This window comes from Necator americanus, chromosome II (assembly GCF_031761385.1).
Source record: "Necator americanus strain Aroian chromosome II, whole genome shotgun sequence".
NCBI lineage: Eukaryota > Metazoa > Nematoda > Chromadorea > Rhabditida > Ancylostomatidae > Necator > Necator americanus.
In genome coordinates this window covers 9,874,594-9,894,786 of record NC_087372.1, presented here as the reverse complement: position 1 = coordinate 9,894,786, position 20,193 = coordinate 9,874,594, and the positions used below count along the sequence as shown (strand labels likewise).

Sequence of the window (20,193 nt, the reverse complement as noted above, 5' to 3'; positions counted from 1 at the left end):
TCACATGTCCAGGAAAAACGAGTGGCAGCGAGGGATTAACTTTTGGTCAGGTGACCTCATAAGAAGAGGAAGGAGATTGTGCTTTATTTTCCTCTCAAGTGCACTAAATTTACTTTTTATGGGCAAATCTTTAATATCTTGCATATTTTGATATTGATTCAGGAACAAGGACTCAGGAAAGAGGAGGCATATGTAGTTTGACAAAAATCATAGTGAAGAAGTTAAATGTAACTCCATATTCTTTTCGAAAAAAACCAGCCAGAAGGATATATATTATATACTATATATTATATATTATATATATTATATATACATTAGTTTACTATGTATTATTTTGAGTGCACTAAGTCAGAGCAGCTATTAATCACTCAGTCAAGAATAAATTGTTTAGATTTCTCAATAAAACATTTCACGAATGAAATCTTGAAGTGTTTATAGAGAAATTGCTAAGCCATGCAGTAAAAAAAGACAAAACTAAACACAAAATGACAGCGAATACACGGAGAGAAAAAAATTGCGAGGGGAAAAAAATGAAAAACGACTATCGCTTTTAGGAGGGACGCTCCTCTCTCCGAATGTCATCTTCGCTCTGAGATATAATGAATCCTGTGAAATTCGTTCAAAGTGCGGCACAAATTGATATTAGTCAGAAATACGTGAAACCAGAATGTGACAGAACGTAAAAGAGAACAGCAGAAGCGCTCACGGCTGAGTATATGCTGAATTTTTTTTAATACCTGTACAACAATGAATGAATTCTTACCACCTTACAGATAGCTAAATCTTTGATTCCATTCTTTTGTTAACATTTTTCAAACATTAGTTTCTGATTATTAGGATTTGTTCCTTATTTTATTCGCCAAATTTTTAAGTACAATACGAGCATTCCGCTTTTAATCGTTCCCTGCGTACTTTCCGAGCTTTTTTTTTAGATGAGCTTCATTACCTGTAACACTTCTGGCTGTTTTCTTTGGGTAAGCAGTGAATCCTCAAAACCAGGATGATGAAATGTTAGCCAAACATGGCCAGGTCCACAAATTAGAGATGTTGGTTAGGATCAGCGCTAGCAGTTTCGTTGTGATTCAGGGGAACACAACCACCCATAGAAATGGCTCTAGCTTTCACATGCATCTCGACAGCATTCAGAAAAGCTGTAGTTGAAGATTTCAAACTCCAACTGTAGCTCTTATGAATGCAAAATCGGGAGTATCCAAGAAAGCTATACTTAACCGCTTTGGATAATCTTGAAAGCGTTAAAAAACGGAACTGTATTCTTTCATATGATCACAGAAAAAACAAATCTTCCAACTCTTAAGTGCTGGCCTACAATCCGGGGAATTATTAAACGGTTGAAGGAACTGAACTGAAGGCTAGGCTTAGCTGGTTTAGGTAAGGCTGAATAAATAAAAGTTCCAAACCAGAGACTGCAAAAACGTTTTCTTGGTTTCACTTTCTTGCTGCAATTTTTAGCTGTTTTATTTTCCTAGATGACTTAAAAACGTCACTAAGAAAAAGGATAGAGGCAAAAATCGAAAAGTTGGATCGTTTCGCCTCTACCTAGACAACCCACTTTAGATTAGCCTCCTTTGAGATGTGATGAAAAAAGCTGGATTCGCGGAACTCGTACCATTTACTTACACACAGCACTTAGCGGTAGCCGATACCTTCCCTGGTGAGGTCCTCGAAATTCGTCGCAAGACCATCGGGTTGCATTTTGTATCGAAACGATAAAATCGGCTTTTTTTTTATTAGCAAAGGAATGGAAGGAAATTTCAAAGGTTAAACCGAAAACCTGAGCTCGTACTTAGAGCATCAAATAAATAAATCAACATGAATATCAACCCCAACTTACTATTCGTGAAGAAAAAGGAGTTTATTAGCTTCAAACCGAAAAAGAATCAGGGTAGATGATGAATTTTAATCCAGTTATTTTTTTTTTCGTGGAAGCATTTCTAAGAAACATTTTTAAAATCTTATTAGAACTCAAACCTGTGTTCATTTACAAAAATCTTTTTAAACTCTGTTTACCAAGTGGTCTTAAAAATCCAGCGTTATCGATTGAGGAACCACCGACGGTTTTCGCTTCACTTCTTGACTCAACGAAACACTAAGAAGGAGAAAAAACGTCACATCAAAGAGACCGTGTGCCATCGTGGCAGGTAGTTTTTTATTGTGCCTCAGACAGTTTTATTCCTTCATTAAAAACTAACCACCCAACCGCTGAATATCTGGTTACGATATGGGTTTTTTTGTTGACGATTTTTGAACTCGCCGTATTTGATGGGTTTACACATGAATGCGTAGAATGACTCTGTAACAATATAATATTCGCATTGGCGATGTATTCTACTGTGTTGTTTCCGGAAATTTCTTTCCGAAGAAAAAATCTGGAAATACTGACAGTTCATCTATGGTTTTCGACTTATTTGTCTTATCCCGTCGATTAAGGAATCAGAAAAATCGATGAATTGTATTGATTAGTGTTCATCCGTTTAGAAACACCCATAGCTGTTATGCCTATATGGGGTTGTAGATTGTGGGTAGGGGAAGTGATTCCGTCCATTTCTTCCTATTCGCCGTAAAAAACGGCCCGGAAGATGCGGCTTCGAGCGACCCGCGGCGCTATTTTCTACAACGAGTTCGATTGGAGCGCGCCAGCGTTGTGCTCTCACCGCATCTTCCGGGCCGTTTTTTTTTACAGCGATTAGGAAGAGATGAACAGAATCACCCTTCTCTCCATAATCTACTATCCCGTATAAGAATACTCCATCTGAAATCTGCACCACCTCAGATTCGTGGGGTGATGCCTTTAACCTAAAACGGTCGAGTCCTTCAAAAACCGCGCGAACGGGTACGGGGATGCCAAGCGAAAGTGCTCACTGATTTTGCTATCCTTGAACGCCTAACCTCTACTTGGAGAGAATGAGGACCAATCATAGGGAAGAAGTTTAAAAAGGAGTTTATCAAGGCAGAATTCCAGCTAGCTAGTTTCATGAAAGAGCGACAGGGGAAAAAAAACTAAGACTGTGGGCTAAAAAAAGGTGTTAAGATCAAGGCATTTGTATATGTATGTTTTTTTTTATTCCTCAAAGGGAATATTTCTAGTGCCATTGATTTTCTTCAAAGTTTTCATACAGTGGTATACTTTGGATACTATCTGAGGCGCTGACAGAACGGCACAATATATATGAGAAGGGCGAACCTACACTACACTGCTTATCATGGTATTCGCTTTTTCGAAATTTCGAGTGGTCAAGCTTTTCGAAGTAGTCGAATATTTGGATGACCAATTATCCAACTTACTTCGAATTACTTAAATGACCGGATTTCTGAAGTTTTCCGAACTGCTTGAATATACAATTTGCGCGAACTCCTCGGTATAATTCACCCACGTACGCTCGTAGGAAAAGGAGATACTAGGGTCCGATTGTTGGAGTTTTTACATGAGTAAATGTTTAAGTCTTCCGTAAAACGTTATAGAAACTCTAAAGACAAAGGTGAAGTGCACCGGCACTGCGTCCAACGGGATGCGTCAACGAGTTTGAAATCAATCGTTTAATATTCATGAACGCTTCTTTGATGTATCCACTTCCTTCCGAGGGCCAAGGATCAAGTCAGTTTTTTTCGTCCTCTCAGACAGGTCTGATTCCAACTCGTCGGTTCTGGAGGGATGATTAGCAGGCTTTATCGCGGTTTTGAAGCGTTCAAAGCGCAGTCGCGTGTGACCAACTGCGTTCTCCTCGTCGATCAAAAAACTAAGCTTTTCAGCTTCATAGTTGCCTTAACCGGTGTTTTCCCGCACGCCTTAGCTAGGGTGGTGATAGCGGCAAGAGATAACCAAACCAAAACCAAAATTGGGTTATTTCACCACTTAGGTTGTGCCTAGTTATGGTTTCATGTAAAGTTTTGGATAAATCAGCTATCTGCCAGACCACTATATTTCATTAATTTTCAAAGCAAAATTGTTTAACTACGTTAAAGGCATCACTCCGCGAATCTGGAGTGGTACGGATTTCCGGTGGAGTATTCGTATACGGAGTCGTATATTATGGGGAGAAGGGTGATTCCGTTCATTTCTTCCTAATTTCCGTAGAAAATGGCCCGGAAGATACGGCTTCGAGCGTTCCGGCGCACTATTTTCTACAAGGAGTTCGATTGTAGCGCGCCTGTCCCGTGCGGCGCCGCATCTTCTTAAGCCTTTAAGAAATCACAAGACATGTACAGTCGTTAAAAATCTGATTGTACGTCAGCCTCTTTGCTAAGGAGGATATCTCTAACGTAAAGCGACATCGACATCAACGAAACACGAATTTCAGAAGTTTTCCTGAAGAGATGCTACAAAACGCGGAAAATAGAAAAAAGAAGGTATAACCGTGTTCAACAGTGTTCACCAACAGTACTATTCGATGAAATTTCTAGAAAGAAGCAAAACAATTCCATTGGGAAAACAAAACGCCTTTTTATTTGTGAACGGGCACAATGCGTTTGAGCGGTTTTTCGCTTACAGCGTTACGCCGACAAGTGTATTCCCCGGGGTGCCCTTATGGAGTGACAAGAATGGAAGAATACGAATTTCTTCTAACATCTAAGAGATGCTGGTGTGCACGCGTATGCGAAAAATTGCATGTGCTTCAAAATTTTTCTTGGAAAAAATGTTTTAGAAAAAAGAAGAAAATCTCGGGATCCACGTGACTTGCAAACTTAAACATGTCTTGAAAAAACGAAAACTTGTGGATCTTATAGGAAAAAAAATCGCAAACGGTGGGAATGAACAATTGTGTACGTATGGTGAGCTCTTGTAGAATTCCGGTAAATGTTCGCGTGTCGCCAATGTCTAACGTGATAAATGAAGCCGTTACGAATGAGTAATGGCAAGACAAGCAGTAAAGTGGAATTACTCAGCTGTTCAAGTTTTTTGCGTAAATGCTGGGGACACTTCGGCTTACCAAGGGCAGACACCAAGGGGAACTGAACCCAACCTCCGCATTGCTCAGAGCGCTAACAAAAAGGGATTTTTCTTAAGTTGTGCTCTACTTCTTTTTCTTCCGGGGATGTGCTTGCGAATACTGAATGGAGAACAAAATTAATTCCGAAAGAGAACTCTAATTAGGCAAAGAAAGAATTATTCTATGTTAATGCTGATTTTTTCTGTTCTAAAAAAAATAAAAACAATAATAATAAATAAAATAATAAAAGTAATAAAAAATACAGCTTTTCTCTTTCCCTTTCCAGTGTTTCATTCAAAGTTACTCACCTTAATCGATTATAGATTTCTATGTAACAGATACTTGAAATGCTCTCACTTCAGCACTGATTTCATTTTCTCAATGTTACACTGGGATGGGTACAAATGCCTCAAATAAACACTATTTCATTTTTTTTAAATCTAAGTGTTCGAAAAACCTAGTATTTTTTTTGCTGTCGTGAGAATAAGACCTGAAACACTGCGCTCCAAAGATTTTTTCCTGAACTATGCAAAAGTTTTCCTCGCAGACATACTTTTTGCTCACGGGAAATGACATAGTGGTTTTCCTGGCTTCTCCAAGGAGAGAGAGACAAATGGAGGGAGATTTTCCTGTTCTCTAAATTATTGTCATTTTCTCATTTGTCGTCATCGACATCAGTGCCTTGCAAAACATCCCTACATTGTTAGAAAGCTAGTCCATAGCTATTAAAACTGATAGATAATTCAATTAAATTTCGATTACTTTTATTTAGTTCCTCGGTGGAAAAATTGGCAGAATGGTTGGGTGGTCCCAAAGGGCGTAAGAATGGTGCAGAAGGTGGAGGAGGAGGAGGAGGATTGTGGAGATTGTTTTGAGGTTGACGGAGCAGCAGTCTCTGACAATAAATCCCTTGTCAGATGTAATCGTAGATCAACGTTCCTTATTATCAGGCCTTGTTCCTCAATCAATTTTAGCCCGCCAAAAGGTATATATGCCTATGTACACACAAATACCATACCATTCCCCGAGGTTCCCAAATCCCCCGCTTCCTAGCCATCTATTGAAAAGCGTTTTCTTCTTCGTTTTCTTTTTTTTTTCTCTTTGTCATTCCTCTCCTAATGCGAAATGTGAAGTGATGTTTCGCCGGAAATGCTACTGATGCAACGAATCATTAACGAATGATCATGTGTAACTAAGTTAACAAAGCAACATTAACGTTCTGTGACTTCCTGCGTGGAATTTTCTCGTACTTTCTGAAGCGACTTTTTAACGATTGTTGACGCTAATGTTCTAAGATCTTTGAGATAAACATTTCCGGTTCAAATTGCTTTGCACTTTTTTTTGAGGATTTTTAAAACAACATTAAAGAACCGAATAGACTAACTTCATTATCACCATTTAAATTTGAGGTAAAATTTGAGAAATAGTTGTCCGTGAATAATTTTTATATGGAACGAAGATTTTTTTTCTAAAATTTCTTTTTGATCTTTTCCGTTTAACATCCGTTTGATATTTCTCTGAAGAAATGGCAACGCCATGAACGGTGGAGATATCCTTTTGAAAAATCTCAAAACATCACATTTGCTCACCAGATGAATCACATCAGAAGTGCAATTCTTATGAAGCTTAGGCACGTTATTTGATCTGTTGCGTTTGATTGATTTCTCTGCAGTTTCTGTACAATTGTCGTATTGTTGAAGTGAAGAACGCCCACACACACACACATATCCACAAACACCCTACCCAACGCAATTCCGACCTCCCACGATCGTAAAATACGTCGAGATTGGTCAAAAATGGGTGCTGAGTCACGTTTATTGCTGCCATGAAACATGTGTTGTGGACATTTCGGGTATTGAAAGCGGTAATGGCGGTGAAAATTGGAACAAGAATTGTTGAAATCATGAAGAAACGCGGGCACGGTCCTAGGGAACCCACCGTTTGTGAAAGTTGTCAAAGATCACTTCTTTTTTAAAACTTTACTTCTAATATGGATTTCTTGGGGCGTTTTGTTTTGCGATTCATAAATTTTGAATACGTAAGTACCGGTGAGAAGGAAGAAATGTCCCAGATAACATTTTTTTGTTAAAAATTTTTGTAAAATTAATTAGCTGGAGAATACTGCGGGTGTAAGAAAACAGGTGTGAGAAACAAGTAGGAGTAATGTTGAAGCAATCTCAAATACACATCGATTATGCACAATGAAAATTTTCCTTCTCATATTGTTTTCTAGAAAAGTTAAGAAGTTTATTTTGTTTTTACAAATCTTCACATCTTGAATTCTAATCCTTCATACTAAAATAACCATATATTATATTTGAGAAAAAAAAAACAGATTTTGTCCATCCTGACTTTTTCTATACAGTTCAAGAGAAGAGATTCCAGAACTGTTCGTGTATCCTTATGTTTATATTTATATTTCTTGTTTAGTACATATTTTTGTATTTTTGCTTGTTAGATATTTCGAATACTAATGTTTAGTTTTTCTGCAAGTTTCTCTAAAAAATCCGACGCAGGAGTTTGTGAATTTACGAAAAGATAATGTTGAAGATGAAATGATGCAAGCATTGCACTAATGCAGCTTTGTGTCGAAAAGTTATATAGAATTAAAAAATATAGGTGATATATTAGATAAGATGCAAAAAGATAAGGATATTTATGAAGCTTATCCAATAATCACTTCGGAAAATCTTTTGTCAATGAGAGCGGAAAAAGTTCGCGGGGTGAAGATAAAGAATTCGAGAAGGAATTAATGAAACTTTATAGTATCTGAAATTTCATGGAGAAACTGAGGGAAAAAAGAGGAACAAAAGAAAAAAGATAAAAGAAACGGAATAAGCGGGGATCAACTCTCGTGCAGAATATACATGATCATTTTCTGCAATATATGGATTGGATAATGATGATTATCTGAATTTTGGACCTGTGGACAACGATTTACATGTTCGCAGCTTTTCCAGGAGAAAAGGGAACGACGAGACTTTAAGGTGATAACAGGGAAATGGGTAGGGAAAGCAATAAGAAAGTTGCTAGCAAATTGCACAGAAACTAGTTTACAGAAGCACAAAACGTCGACTTTCCTTGAATCTTTGCATGATGATTGTCGATTATCAGTGATAATCACTTACTGATAATCAACAAACTAATTTACATCAGTAGAATCCTACGAAAAGCTCAACGGGACAGAACTAGACAGACAAAGTATCATCAAGGACTAGGCAATATGGCGGAAAGAACCAGAATTCAGTCAAGTACCGTTCTATTTTTTGTCGAACAACGATTTTCTACTTTGAACAGTTTTGATATGTATGTGTCTATTCCAATTCTATTAGATAGTTTAAGAGTTATTGTTATGAAACGTTGAAAGGAGAACAGAAAAGTTTAGAATTGACGTGGTTTAGGAGAATTCCCGGATAAATACAAATCCTCAGCGGAGCATTAGTAGATTTTTGTTAGGTATGATTCACTTAAGTATGATGTATTGTCGTTCCTATGCAATAATTAACATGTCAAGTTGGTGACTAAACCACTTACGAAAAATTCAAAACACTCTCGTTATGACTCATAGGAAACGTGATGTTATAACGTACTTAAAGGCATCACCCCATGAATCTGAGGTGGTACGGATTTCAGGTGGAGCATTCGTATACGAGATGGGAGACTATGGAGAGGTGGTGCGGCGCGTGCACAAGGCTGGTGCGCTCCAATCGAACTCGTTGTAGAAAATAGCGCGCCGGATCGCTCGAAACCGTATCGTCTGGGCCGTTTTTTACGGCAATTAGCAAGAAATGGATGGAATCACCCTTCTCTCCACAATCTACGATCTCGTATACGAATACTCCACCTGAAATCCGTACCACCTCAGATTTGTGGGGTGATGCCTTTAAAGACAGCGTAACTGTGGGTGTTCGGAACCGTCCACGAAGACAAGGTTAGGAGTGTAGTCCATCAATATGAACGCGATCACACTCAGTTCCCTCTAATTATCCAGAAAAGCGCCGCGGGAGACGGCCTTATAAAACCGAATCCTCTTACGATGCACCTGACAACGTTTCATCTCGACGTGAGGAGGAATACACATTGCGTCCGCGAAAGAGCGAACAATCAGTCTTATTCGGTTACAGAGACGACGTGTATGCTTCCCGTCGCCGACGTAGTATATTGATTATTGATATTTATTTACTGATTGTCTCGTAAAAGATCTGCTGTGACAAGACTGTTTCTCGCCAAATTTTTTCTGGATGAATGGCAAAAAATAAACATGATCGTAGCCACACTCATGAGCTCCATAGCCAATTCTATACATTATATTTGTGGGGATATCCCACAAATTTAGTATATACATAGTTTAGCCTTTACAGGCAGTATACCACGAATCTGAGAGGCGAGTGTACTGTAGCGGCTAAAGATTCCACTACCTGCACGATCGATAGGAGGTTCGAATCCGCCCTAGTGCTTACCAAGCCCTTCATATCTCTGGTGTCGATAAATTGGTACCAGACTTGTCTGAGAGGATAAAAGCACTGACTTGACACATCGGCTAGCCATCGCAAGTCATAGGCTAAGAGACGTTCCAAAACCTCAACGATTCTGAAACGAAGTGAACATGGTGGCGCATCCGAAGCGGACTGATCAACGCCAGACACTTTACACACATACTTCATACCGCGAATCTGACGTGTGAGAGAATCCGCTGGAAAAAGTAGAGGTTGGGTTATAAACTGTGGGATCAGCGTGATTTCGCTCATCACTCCCTCGTGAAAAACACCGTTTTTAGGATGATTTCAGTTGCCACGCGCCAACCATGCGTCCACGTCCTAGCGGTCAAAGATCAATGACTTCTATTCACCAGTCTATTCAAGTGAAACTAATGAACACTATTGAGGGGAGCGGCAAGTCTGCAAGGGTGCGCGTTCTAACGTGCCTAGTAGGAATTAATTCACTTCCCACGTTCAATTGATTTTTTTTAACTTTAGTCAAGATTGGTACTGATCTTCCTTTATTAAACAACAGTTAACGTTTCGGCGTTATCGCCTTCCTCAAAGTCTGGAAAAATCAAAACCATCAGTGATTTATCCTCTCAAGCGCCTCATTACCCTACAGAAAGCATTCAGACGACAGGTAAACTAAAACAGCAACACATTGGCTAGTGCTTACCTCATTAGCTAGACTTGTTAACGCAGCAGACCACCACGTACCACAACTATCGAAATCAAGGCAAAATCGTAGGCACTTCCTCAACGAATTGATCAACGCCGCGCACTTTATGTGTCCTCTTCCTTTGTGGCAGCAAGAAAAGACTAAATCATAAAAAATGGTGGATGGTCTCATCAATCATGAGTACATACCAGTTGTTAACCAATTTTTGCTGAACAAGTTCCTGTGAAGGATAAAGTTTCTGGCGTATCAATCCGTTTGAGAAGCGCCTGCGCTTTTAGCTGCAATTTGGAATCGTTGAGGCTTGTTGAACGGGTATCTGCCTTGACCTGCGTCGGCCAGCCGACGTATCAAGTGAGTGTTTTGTGTCTTCCAGGCACTTCTAGCGCCAATTTATCACCTCTGAGGAATGAAAAGATTAGTTAGCACCAGAGCGGCATCGAACGATCGACCGATCGTTTAATTAGCTGGGGTTTTGCCGACTGCGCCGCACAAGACCCACTGTTCCTAACTGTTATTTAGTTCGACTCTCGTTATGAAATTATAGACCACATATGAATATTGTTCAATAGATGACCAGTAAACTTTTGGATGGTTTACAAAAGACTTCGGATTGTTCTTTCTGTGAACTAATGCTTTTCTTTTTCATTACCTTCCCTTCGTCATTCCGCTAGCAATGTACGCAGATTAGTGTTGTCGGTGAGAGAAAGCGGTCTCTGCAGCTTGGGAAAAGATTGGAACTTGGTAAAACTAAACATGTAACTTTTTTTCTGAATCTTGGAAGGAATATTTCTTTATCTCGTCTCATCTAACAATAATGTCTCAATAGGAAAACTTGAAGAAGCGAAAATATGCAACTGGAGTTACCATGGCTTGTAGAATGTCTAGAAAGTACAGCAGGTTTTCTGAAGAAAATTTTTTAAAATAGTCCTGGAGGATAACTAAACAGCGAAAAAGAAAAGCCGACGATTAAGTACGACACAAGACTCGATAGTGAGCGATGGTTTTAATGATCTCCTATCTAGATCCTGTTTTGTGGTTGTTAAGGAAATCACAGTGACAAATCTACATTACCTTTACGACCTCCGATTACTTTTATAGCTCCTTAACTTAACTAGTGTTTCGGTAGTTCGGTAAGTGCCGTTTGGAAGGAGTAATCAAGATAGAAAACTACGACTGACAGAAAAGTCCCTAGTCTCTATGATCAGCACTTAAAATCCTGTAACTTGTAGTGTCCTGGAACTCGTTAACTCTAACTTCATCATGTGTCATTTTTCTATAGCGGACCTTTGATACTATATAATACTAATATTTAAATGAATAGTAGTATTTAATTATCGCAAGAGTTAATTGTCAAATATGTCAAAATTATAAGAAAAATTCTCGGATGATTTTCGTTCCGTTAGTCTCCGCACTACGACTATCGCTTGTAGCGCAGTCGAGCAGAACTTGTATGAGCAATTCATGCAGAGGTGATTTTTTTCAAATCTCTAAAATTTACAAAGTCGTAAGTGGCAACACAACTAAGTCTAGCATCTGGTTAAAGAGAACACAACGATAAGACGTTATCGAACGAGGCGCTAGTTGGTCGACGTTAAAACCGCGTGTGATGGTCGTAATGCAACGAGCTAAAGAACGAAAACAACAGCAAGAACTGTGTCATCTCTGAACGAGCCTGAAAGCATTTCCATCACTTCAACAAAATAAATAACACAGAGCTGTTAAAAGAAAATAATCACATCTGAGTTCGTGTTAAGGCTTGCGTGGCATGGTGGCAGGAGAGGAACCAGCTCAGTGTAATTGTTAACATACACTTTGAAGAGCCTTTTATACTCTATCAAACTGTGGCTAACACATCCATTTTTGTCGGCTCTTTGCTGAGTGATGATCTCTAGAAATCATCACTACCACATTGTCCGAAAACTTTCGACTCAACCTAATAAAATTGATCTCAAGGACCTGGAAGAAGTTGTGGAATTTTCTCTCATTATAATCAAGAAGCAGTTACTTCGCAGTAAAGTGGACATCAAATTCAGCAACGGAGGCAACTGCATTGTCTGTGGTGTAACCTGTTCAATTCCGTGCCTAATATTTAGATAGAAATATGATGTCAAATTGGGACAACCGCTTTGTGTTGGGATAAAAGAACATCTAAACAGACAGGTGGCACTCGAAGCTCGCATCGGGCGACTATTCCATTGAAGATGAAGACCGTTCGGGACGCCCGATGGAGTTGGATTTGGTCTTGCTGCGGAGATAGGTGGAAGCCGATCCGTTTCAAACCACTCGCGAACTGACAGTCGCTCTTGGGATGAGTCAAACCACAGTTGTTCGCAGATTGAAGTCAATAGGCAAGGTGCGAAAACTAGGTCGATGAGTACCACATGCTCTGACACAGTATAACATAACTGCCGGCATACGGCACATTCTCTCCTCACGCTCAAGCGCACTCACACCTGGCTTGGGCACATAGCCACCTGGGATGAGAAGTGAATTTCCTATTCTAACATTCGCCGGCGTGCCCAATGGGTTGAAAAAGGTACGGATGCAGAAGACGTCCCTAAACTCAACGTACACGCCGAAAAGGTATGCTCTGCATCTGGTGGAGCGTACACGGCGTCGAATATTGGAAGCTGCTTGCTCAGTGATGCAAAGTGACCGCAGACGTCTACATTGAGAAACTAAAGAATTTGAAGACAAATTTCGAAAGTGCACGCTCGCAGCAGCGCGAAGTCTACTTCCAGCACGACAATGTTCGACCGCACATTGCAAGAACAACCAAAGCCAAACTGATGAACTTCGGTTGGACCATATTACCACACCCACCGTTTTCCCCAGACCTGGCTCCCTCGGATTACCATCTTTTTTCCTATCTTCAACATCATCTGGTTGGTCAAGACTTCCAAACTCGCGACGACATCAAAAAGGCAGTTCTTCAAGGAGCAGCCCCCAGCGTTCTGGAGCAAGGGCATCTATGATCTGCCTAAAAGTTGACAGAAGATCATCGATGCCAATGGAGCATTCTTCAAATGACTTACAGTTATCGTTTAAAAATTGTAAAATAAATAAAAATATTGTCAATTTGTCCGAGAACCTTTGACGCAACCTAATACCAAACTATTCCGCATTTCATCCACAATGAATTACCGCCTCATAGTGGAGGCGACTCTGGGCGTCAAACCACAATGCACCGCGGAGGTACTTCTTCTGGCTGCGTCTCCCAGGCTGGAAAGGAGTTCGACGCCTCCGACATTCCGAATTCTTGGAATCGAAAGCCTAGCTAAGAGTAAACCACTGCCAAGATTCACTGCCGTCTTGCAAAATGTCGCAAGGTACATATAGGTTGGGCGACGAAGGTTGGGCGACGACTTGTAGTGAAAGCTAAGCTCGTCATGGCAGGGCTGCATAGAATGGGAAAAAGTCTGTCGGCTACTGCAGCATATTCCTTATTACTCTGCATAAAGGACCTTGCCTTCTCAGACTTTGGCCGGTAGGGTGACCGCTGAGATGCATTGAAATTTCATGTTGTTCAGGACGTCTTCGACTCTGGACCAGAGCGACACGGGGAAAACTCGCCAGGCGCTAAAGGCTACCTCAGATTTTATTCTTACAACATGAGAACAGTGTCCACAGACGCTGACTTACATCCCCTTCTCAGAGCTGCAGAGCGTATCAAATTTCACGTGATTGTTCTGCAAGATACCAAGAGCAGAAGGAGCGACGTACGACAGATGAATGACAGCACGCCCATCATTCGCGGAGAAAAGGTTCCGTCGTAAAATGTCGGCGGTGTTGGTTTTGTTGTGCACCTATCTGTCGTCCATCCTGTTGATTCTCACAAGATCCAGTTACCTCGTTTGGCCATTCATCACCTCCACTCTCAGCGCCAAAACCCCTTCAACATCATCAACGGCTACTCACCAACACCATCAGCTTATAAGTTCGAAATGTACGCGTTTTCTGAGGAGCTTCAAGAAGTGATAGGCAACAAGACTTCTCTAAAGCAGTCCTTCTATAAAATCGGAAAGTTCAACGCAAAACTAAAAAAGGCAACAGAAGAGGAATACAGGATTGGAAAATTTGGACTAGATTACCGAAATGGCTGTTGTTTGCCGCTCGCCTTTTCCATAGAAATTCATCATGAGAAATTTTTTAGTGGTTCTAGTCCATCTCCTTCGTGCGAAAACAAGACTTAACCACGCGATGAAGAAGAACATCAGATGTCGGCAACGAAGGAGGAAGGAAGTCGTATATATGGATTGCATAGTGAGGACTCCTTATACCAATGTGACTGGCACGTCGAGGAGGACTCGAAAGTGGCCTAGGAGCTGCTGCTCAGAAGACTGCGAGCCTGTGCTGAACTTGTCTTGAACGCACGACAAACTTGGATCGAATTTCAAAGACCACCCAAAAAATGTTGGAAAGAAGGACTTGGAGGCTTTTTTCAAATGTATCGCACATTGAGCGCTTGCTAGCAAACACTAGTTGCAGAAGGCCGTTGCAGGAGGATTTTTCAAAACACCAGCAGAAGAAGGTCCTGGAAGCAGCCAAAAGAAGGACGAAACTGAAAAAGTTTCACAGGGACCTCCACGAATATAATACTCCACTTACAGCATTGCTGAGCGAAGACGGGTTTCGCACCTCTTCTCGTCGTGAGAGAAGAATAATTACGAAGAGATTCTACTTGAACTTTCTCCTCTCGTCAGTTCCTGTGTTAACCCCGATCTTTTTCAAGGGTTAAGCTCCACCACAAAATTTCTCTTTGGAAGTACGAGTAGCTATCAACAGCATAACACCTAGCACAGCCTCCAGACCCGATTTTATAGTAGCAGACTTTCTTCTGGCTGGTGCCCATCCGCTTCATGTAGTTCTAGACATGACATTCTATCTTCTTAAAGAAAGGATCCCAGACCAGTGGAAGAACTGGCGAATCGTTTCTATGCATAAGAAAGTGACCGAGAGGGCCCTAGGAACTACCGCCCGAATATGCTTGCTGAGTGTGTTATACAAAGTATTCACCAAGATCATCCTCATTCGCACATTTAGGACGCTGATTGAAGCTAAACCTCAAGACAAGCTAGATTCCGTCAAGTGTGCAGCTGCATAGACCAGATCCAGACCATGTTGATGGTCGTAGAGGTTTGGCGCGAATACTCCTACCCCTTGTACTAACGTTAATCGACTATAAATGAGCCTTCTGTCATCAAGGTGCGGACGCGTCGTATATGAAGACATTAGTCAATTGCTACGACAGATGCAGAACTAGGATACAGCTTTTCCACCGCCCCCTCACCAAACCCTCTGGAAAGGCGCTACGACAAGGCAATAATATATTGTCGAAGCTATTCACGGCTGCGTTGCAATGGGTAATGAAATCACTTGCTCGAGAAAAAAAGGGACATACACTCGTTTCTTTCCCTCGCCATTGTCATCCAAAATGTTCTCAAATTTCGTGAGCGACGTTGACGAGGTCCTTGAGTCGTATCCAGCTGATGCGAAGACGGGAAATTGCTCTTAAGCTGGAGCTGCGAAGACCGACTAGGTGTTGTGTGCACCGGTTAAACTTCAGAAGACATCTCCCAAGGGTTCTGTGGGTAATGAGTAACTTCCTGGACGTGGCGGCGATATCTGCCCATGTCTCCGCTGTGTAACAGAGCGCTAGAAGAACTGCGAAGTCGAAAAGCTGGGCGTGAAGATCTTCTTCTGTTATTTGGTCCGTACCTTACCTGACGGTGTGAATACCGCCAATGCTGCTACCATCTTTCCATTCAGTTCTTCCTTCTAATCGTTTTCCATGTTTATCGAACATCCAAGGTATACGTATGACGAAGTTTCCACGATTTGGGAGCCTTCAATTTGTACCCCTCCGTCCTCGCAGTAAACGTTCTTTATAAACTGTGCCTTCCTTCTGTTTATCTGCAATTTTGTTCTGTTCCCTGCTTCATTGATTCCTCTAAGGATCATCTCCGCTTCAATTGCAAAGAGAACTATTGTCGACCGCAAAAGGAAGGCTCGAGAAAAATATTCCGTCCTTCGCCCTATGGGCAAACATCCGACCTGCCTATAACAGGAAACCAAGCAATGGAATATAGAACACTTTAAGCATTCATTCAGGAGCATCATGATCTGCCTTATAGAAACTCCGTAAAGCTTTAGAGTTAGTATAATCTATCACATGGGATAGAAGGCAGAATTTTTAAGAAGTAATGCTTGGTTGTTGATATTGTCCTTTCTCTTTCCCCATGATGTGTCAGACTGTTATAACATAAACAACGGCTGAAAACTTAGTTATTGTGACAAAATGAGGAGAAAAACATAACTTAATCAGTTGAGAGTTACCCACAACAACACCTGAAAATTGTTTAACCTGCCCATATGCTTGTAAACAAGGAAGCAATTCTAACGCAAACCACTATCACTCACGGTAACTGGTCCCGAGATTGCCCAGTAAATTGCCGTTGATTGGCCTTACTACATCCCTAGTCCAACATATAAGGGTACTTACTGTGCAGATGCATTTACTTGGAATAAAAGGATGCTTGTTGTGGAGCGAGCGGATGTACGTTAGGATTTTTTTTGAAGTCAACTTCCAAATAAAGATCGAGGTGCCCTTCTTCTCCAGCGCATTAGAACAGAACATGTAAGTATAACACTTCTTAAAACCCCGTAATAATACAAAAAACATTCAAGCTGATTTCATACTTATCAAATAAAACATTATGGAGCTAACGCATAGGTACGGGAATACGGTAGCGTAACAGGTTCCTTCAAACCACAATAGCTGACGTTCTATAAGGGACCTTTGCATTTGTTGTTTGTCAGCTACAAAATGGATCCAGATCGTTCGAAAAGGCGATGAAATCATCCCTTCTGGTAATTATTGAACTTTTAACAGTTCTCGAAATCACATGTCGTTCCTTCTGATTGAAGTAGTGAAGACTACTCATCTTTAGCTGACGTAATTCCTTTGCATACTTTCTCAAGTTATTAAATTCTCAGTTCTAACCTCGCAGGAGTCGTATGATAATAAGGATCATCTATTGCATTCCTTCTATGGTTTTGTACGTCTTGGTGTTGGTGGCACTGTTCAAAGAAGTTAAAGCATCAAAAGGACACTTCTACTACTTACTCATGACTCAAGCAGTTCTGGTACTATTTTTCTACTTTATGTGATCATTCCAGCTTGCGTTTTTATAGAGAGATGAATTTCAGAATATTGCTGTATTTCTAAATTCGTTTTATGCAGTCCAACTTGCCAACGTGACGGAGGTAAAAGACTGGTGGAGCGTTATGTATACAAAAGCTCCTACTTTTATAATTTCTATTGTAAGTGAACTAACTTTTGAAAATCTATGAAACTATGACCCAGCTAGTTTGAGGAAGACTGAAACTTGACTTAGTCAAGAAAACAAAAGTTGAAATTACATAAGACACATTTTCAGAGCAGATGCCTGGTGTCGCACTTTGCATATGTGCAAACCTACATGATTTTTTTTATATGCCTCTATCGAACGACTATTATTACGCATCCAACAAAACACGAAGAGGTACACTGGCCAACTCAAAATAAAAATAAATTAGGTATAAAATTATTAATTCGAGTACTCAACTAAAGAAACCGGATTCATCACTTCTGAGATGTGACTACTCAAATTCCGTGCATTTTCACAAATTTCATTGAAACAATTTAAAATTAGTGAAATAATTACAAGAGCAGCCGGGGTTTTTTTTTCAATAGGCTTTTTCTAAAACTGCATCTTCTATGGTAAATGGGTGGTAGTTTAATTTTAGTGGTTTTTTTTAGTGATTTAATTTTGAAAATATCACTTAATCAAGTTTCAAGTTTTTAGTTTTTTTTTCAAGTTTTTTTTTTAGTTTTTTTTTCAAGTTTTATTCCTGATAAAGATATCTGGAGACTACTTTTGCAGGGCTTCCTTCTATTCCATTGAGTAATTTCAGATCCTGTTTTATTCTCATACACCATTTTACTATTATTCAGATGTGGAGCTACGGTTTTCCAGCGGCGATAGTCATCACCCTGTTCACTCCGTTCTTTGCAACATATCAATTTTTAGTTTTTAAGAGTTGGTTCGAAGAGGACAAGGAATCCAAGCATTTCATTTTAAAAACAAATGCAGTAGGTTCCATGGTAATCAAATTATGCGATGCCTATGAAGAGCGATTCCACGATTTTAGAATCTCTACGTTGTCCTGACCGAGCTCTTAATCTTCATGTGTTTATTTTTGGTTCTGACGTGCAGTGTGAATGCCATCTCAGTATTCTTTCTCTGCTGTCGCCGTGCCAAGAATCGAAGTCGAGTTGAACGAAATATGTTCTTACTAGCACTGTTGGATTTGTTGATCGAGGCCGCTTTCTTCATATTGTTTGTATGTTTCTCAGTTTTTTCGTTATGAGAAAACATCAAAGAGACACTAATTTTCCTCTCTCTTAATTTGGATTTTTCTTGTCACACAAAGAAAATATCTGCCAGGCGAGATTTTAGATGAGTGGAGATAAATTCTAAATAAGATTCCTGAGAATCCTATTTAGGGTAGTGGATGCAGAAAAGTTCGCAAAGTGAGCCATTTTACCCGCCCTGGTAAAATAACGAATTTTGTGACAGATAGTCGTCAGTTATCAAGTCCTGCTTTTTTTAAGAAATCTGGCACCATTCCAGTAGCGCACATTTTGCGATTAATACAACTAGGAGCGCAAATTATTAACAACACCTGTACAAATAGAAAAACTACGTCATTCTTCAATAAGGCAAAATAACAGCGGCCTTTCAATTTCACCATTTCTTGCACTCCGACCTTTGCGACTCCGGGGAAGCCTTAGATCAGATATATCTCTGCCAATTGACAGTGGACCACAATGCGAGGTTTTAAATAAAAATGCTATGGTGTTGATGTGGGTACAATCCTTTATCTGCCCCTTCTACGCCTTAGAAATATACTACGATACTTGCAGGCTATCCCTTCACTGCAGGTTCAAAAACTCATCCATTCTCTCATCTCATCCAAGAGAGTACCAATACAAAGTAAACCTTTCCTTACGATAGCGAAAGAATGAACCTCTTTCATGCTTTTATGAATCTGCTCGAATCGTGAGAAGCGGCAAGATTCATCACACAACCAGAGGGGTTTATTAAGCTAAATTGTAACTGTTAGCAAATAAGAAAGAAATTCTTCAATAGACTACAATAAACACAATCAAAGGAATTAAAATTTTCAGGTTATTATTTACCGTCAGTCCCCTGGTAGTGCAGCAGCGCAGCAACTCATCCCTTATGCTTCCGATATCCTTACCTTTTCTAATGCATATCTTCTTCTCTTCCTAAACAAACGGATTCGTAAACGAATCATGAATATTCTACGATGTTCACGTAAGTTTGCATTCATTTAAGGGAAGTTCATTGCTCTCCATCAATTTTCAAGTGCGTATCTTAATGCAACTTCAGCCAAATAATACTATGTGACTAATTTTTTTACTTTAAATGAACAGAATTTGAACAGCAGTGCAGTTGAAATTCCTACTTTAATGGACGGAACGTATACAACATCTACCTAAGTTCTTCCCCTTTTTCTTTTGCTCTCTCCCCTTTTATCCTTCCCTTTATCCAAAAAGTCTGAAGTCCGGCTAAAGACGGACTTCAGACTTTTTGTAGTGTTCGCTTCGCTCGCCTTACCAATCAATAGGAAATAACAGTAGTGACTTTTTTGTAAAATTATAATTGTTTTTTATCAACCCTTTCTTCAATTTTTTCCTCAAAAATTTAAGCATAGATGATGGATTTCACGACTTTCTTCCTGAAGGCTTCAATACTATATTTGGAGAACAATTAAACTTGATTTTACACCTATGTTCCTCTGAAACCTCCACATTTTGGAAGCATTATTCGAAGTATGACTTTCCTCTGCTCTCAACTATTAGCACAGAATGATATGCTTACATGAAGTGAGTGAATATCATCATCGTAATGATGAAGATAAAACTCTACGTCAGATTACGTGAACGTGTGCTAGCTTGTATTGTATCTAAGCAGCCGTTTGTATGTGTGTTTTTGAAGAAAGGATGTTAGCAGCATCA

The 20,193-nt window shown here is 40.0% G+C and overlaps 2 protein-coding genes across 2 annotated transcripts; both read left to right on the top strand.

The window, feature by feature from the left end:
- Positions 1–17,123: 17,123 nt before the first annotated feature.
- On the top strand, positions 17,124–18,518 carry RB195_017341 (uncharacterized protein; the record flags this gene model as incomplete). Its single annotated transcript, XM_064184296.1, has 4 exons — positions 17,124–17,252; positions 17,316–17,429; positions 18,103–18,240; positions 18,300–18,518. The coding sequence occupies 4 exons, from the start codon at positions 17,124–17,126 to the stop codon at positions 18,516–18,518; spliced, it is 600 nt and encodes a 199-aa protein (XP_064040177.1).
- Positions 17,602–18,427, top strand: RB195_017342 (uncharacterized protein; the record flags this gene model as incomplete). The annotated part of the gene is made up of 4 exons (XM_064184297.1): positions 17,602–17,650; positions 18,103–18,132; positions 18,187–18,240; positions 18,300–18,427. The coding sequence occupies 4 exons, from the start codon at positions 17,602–17,604 to the stop codon at positions 18,425–18,427; spliced, it is 261 nt and encodes an 86-aa protein (XP_064040178.1).
- Positions 18,519–20,193: the final 1,675 nt, after the last annotated feature.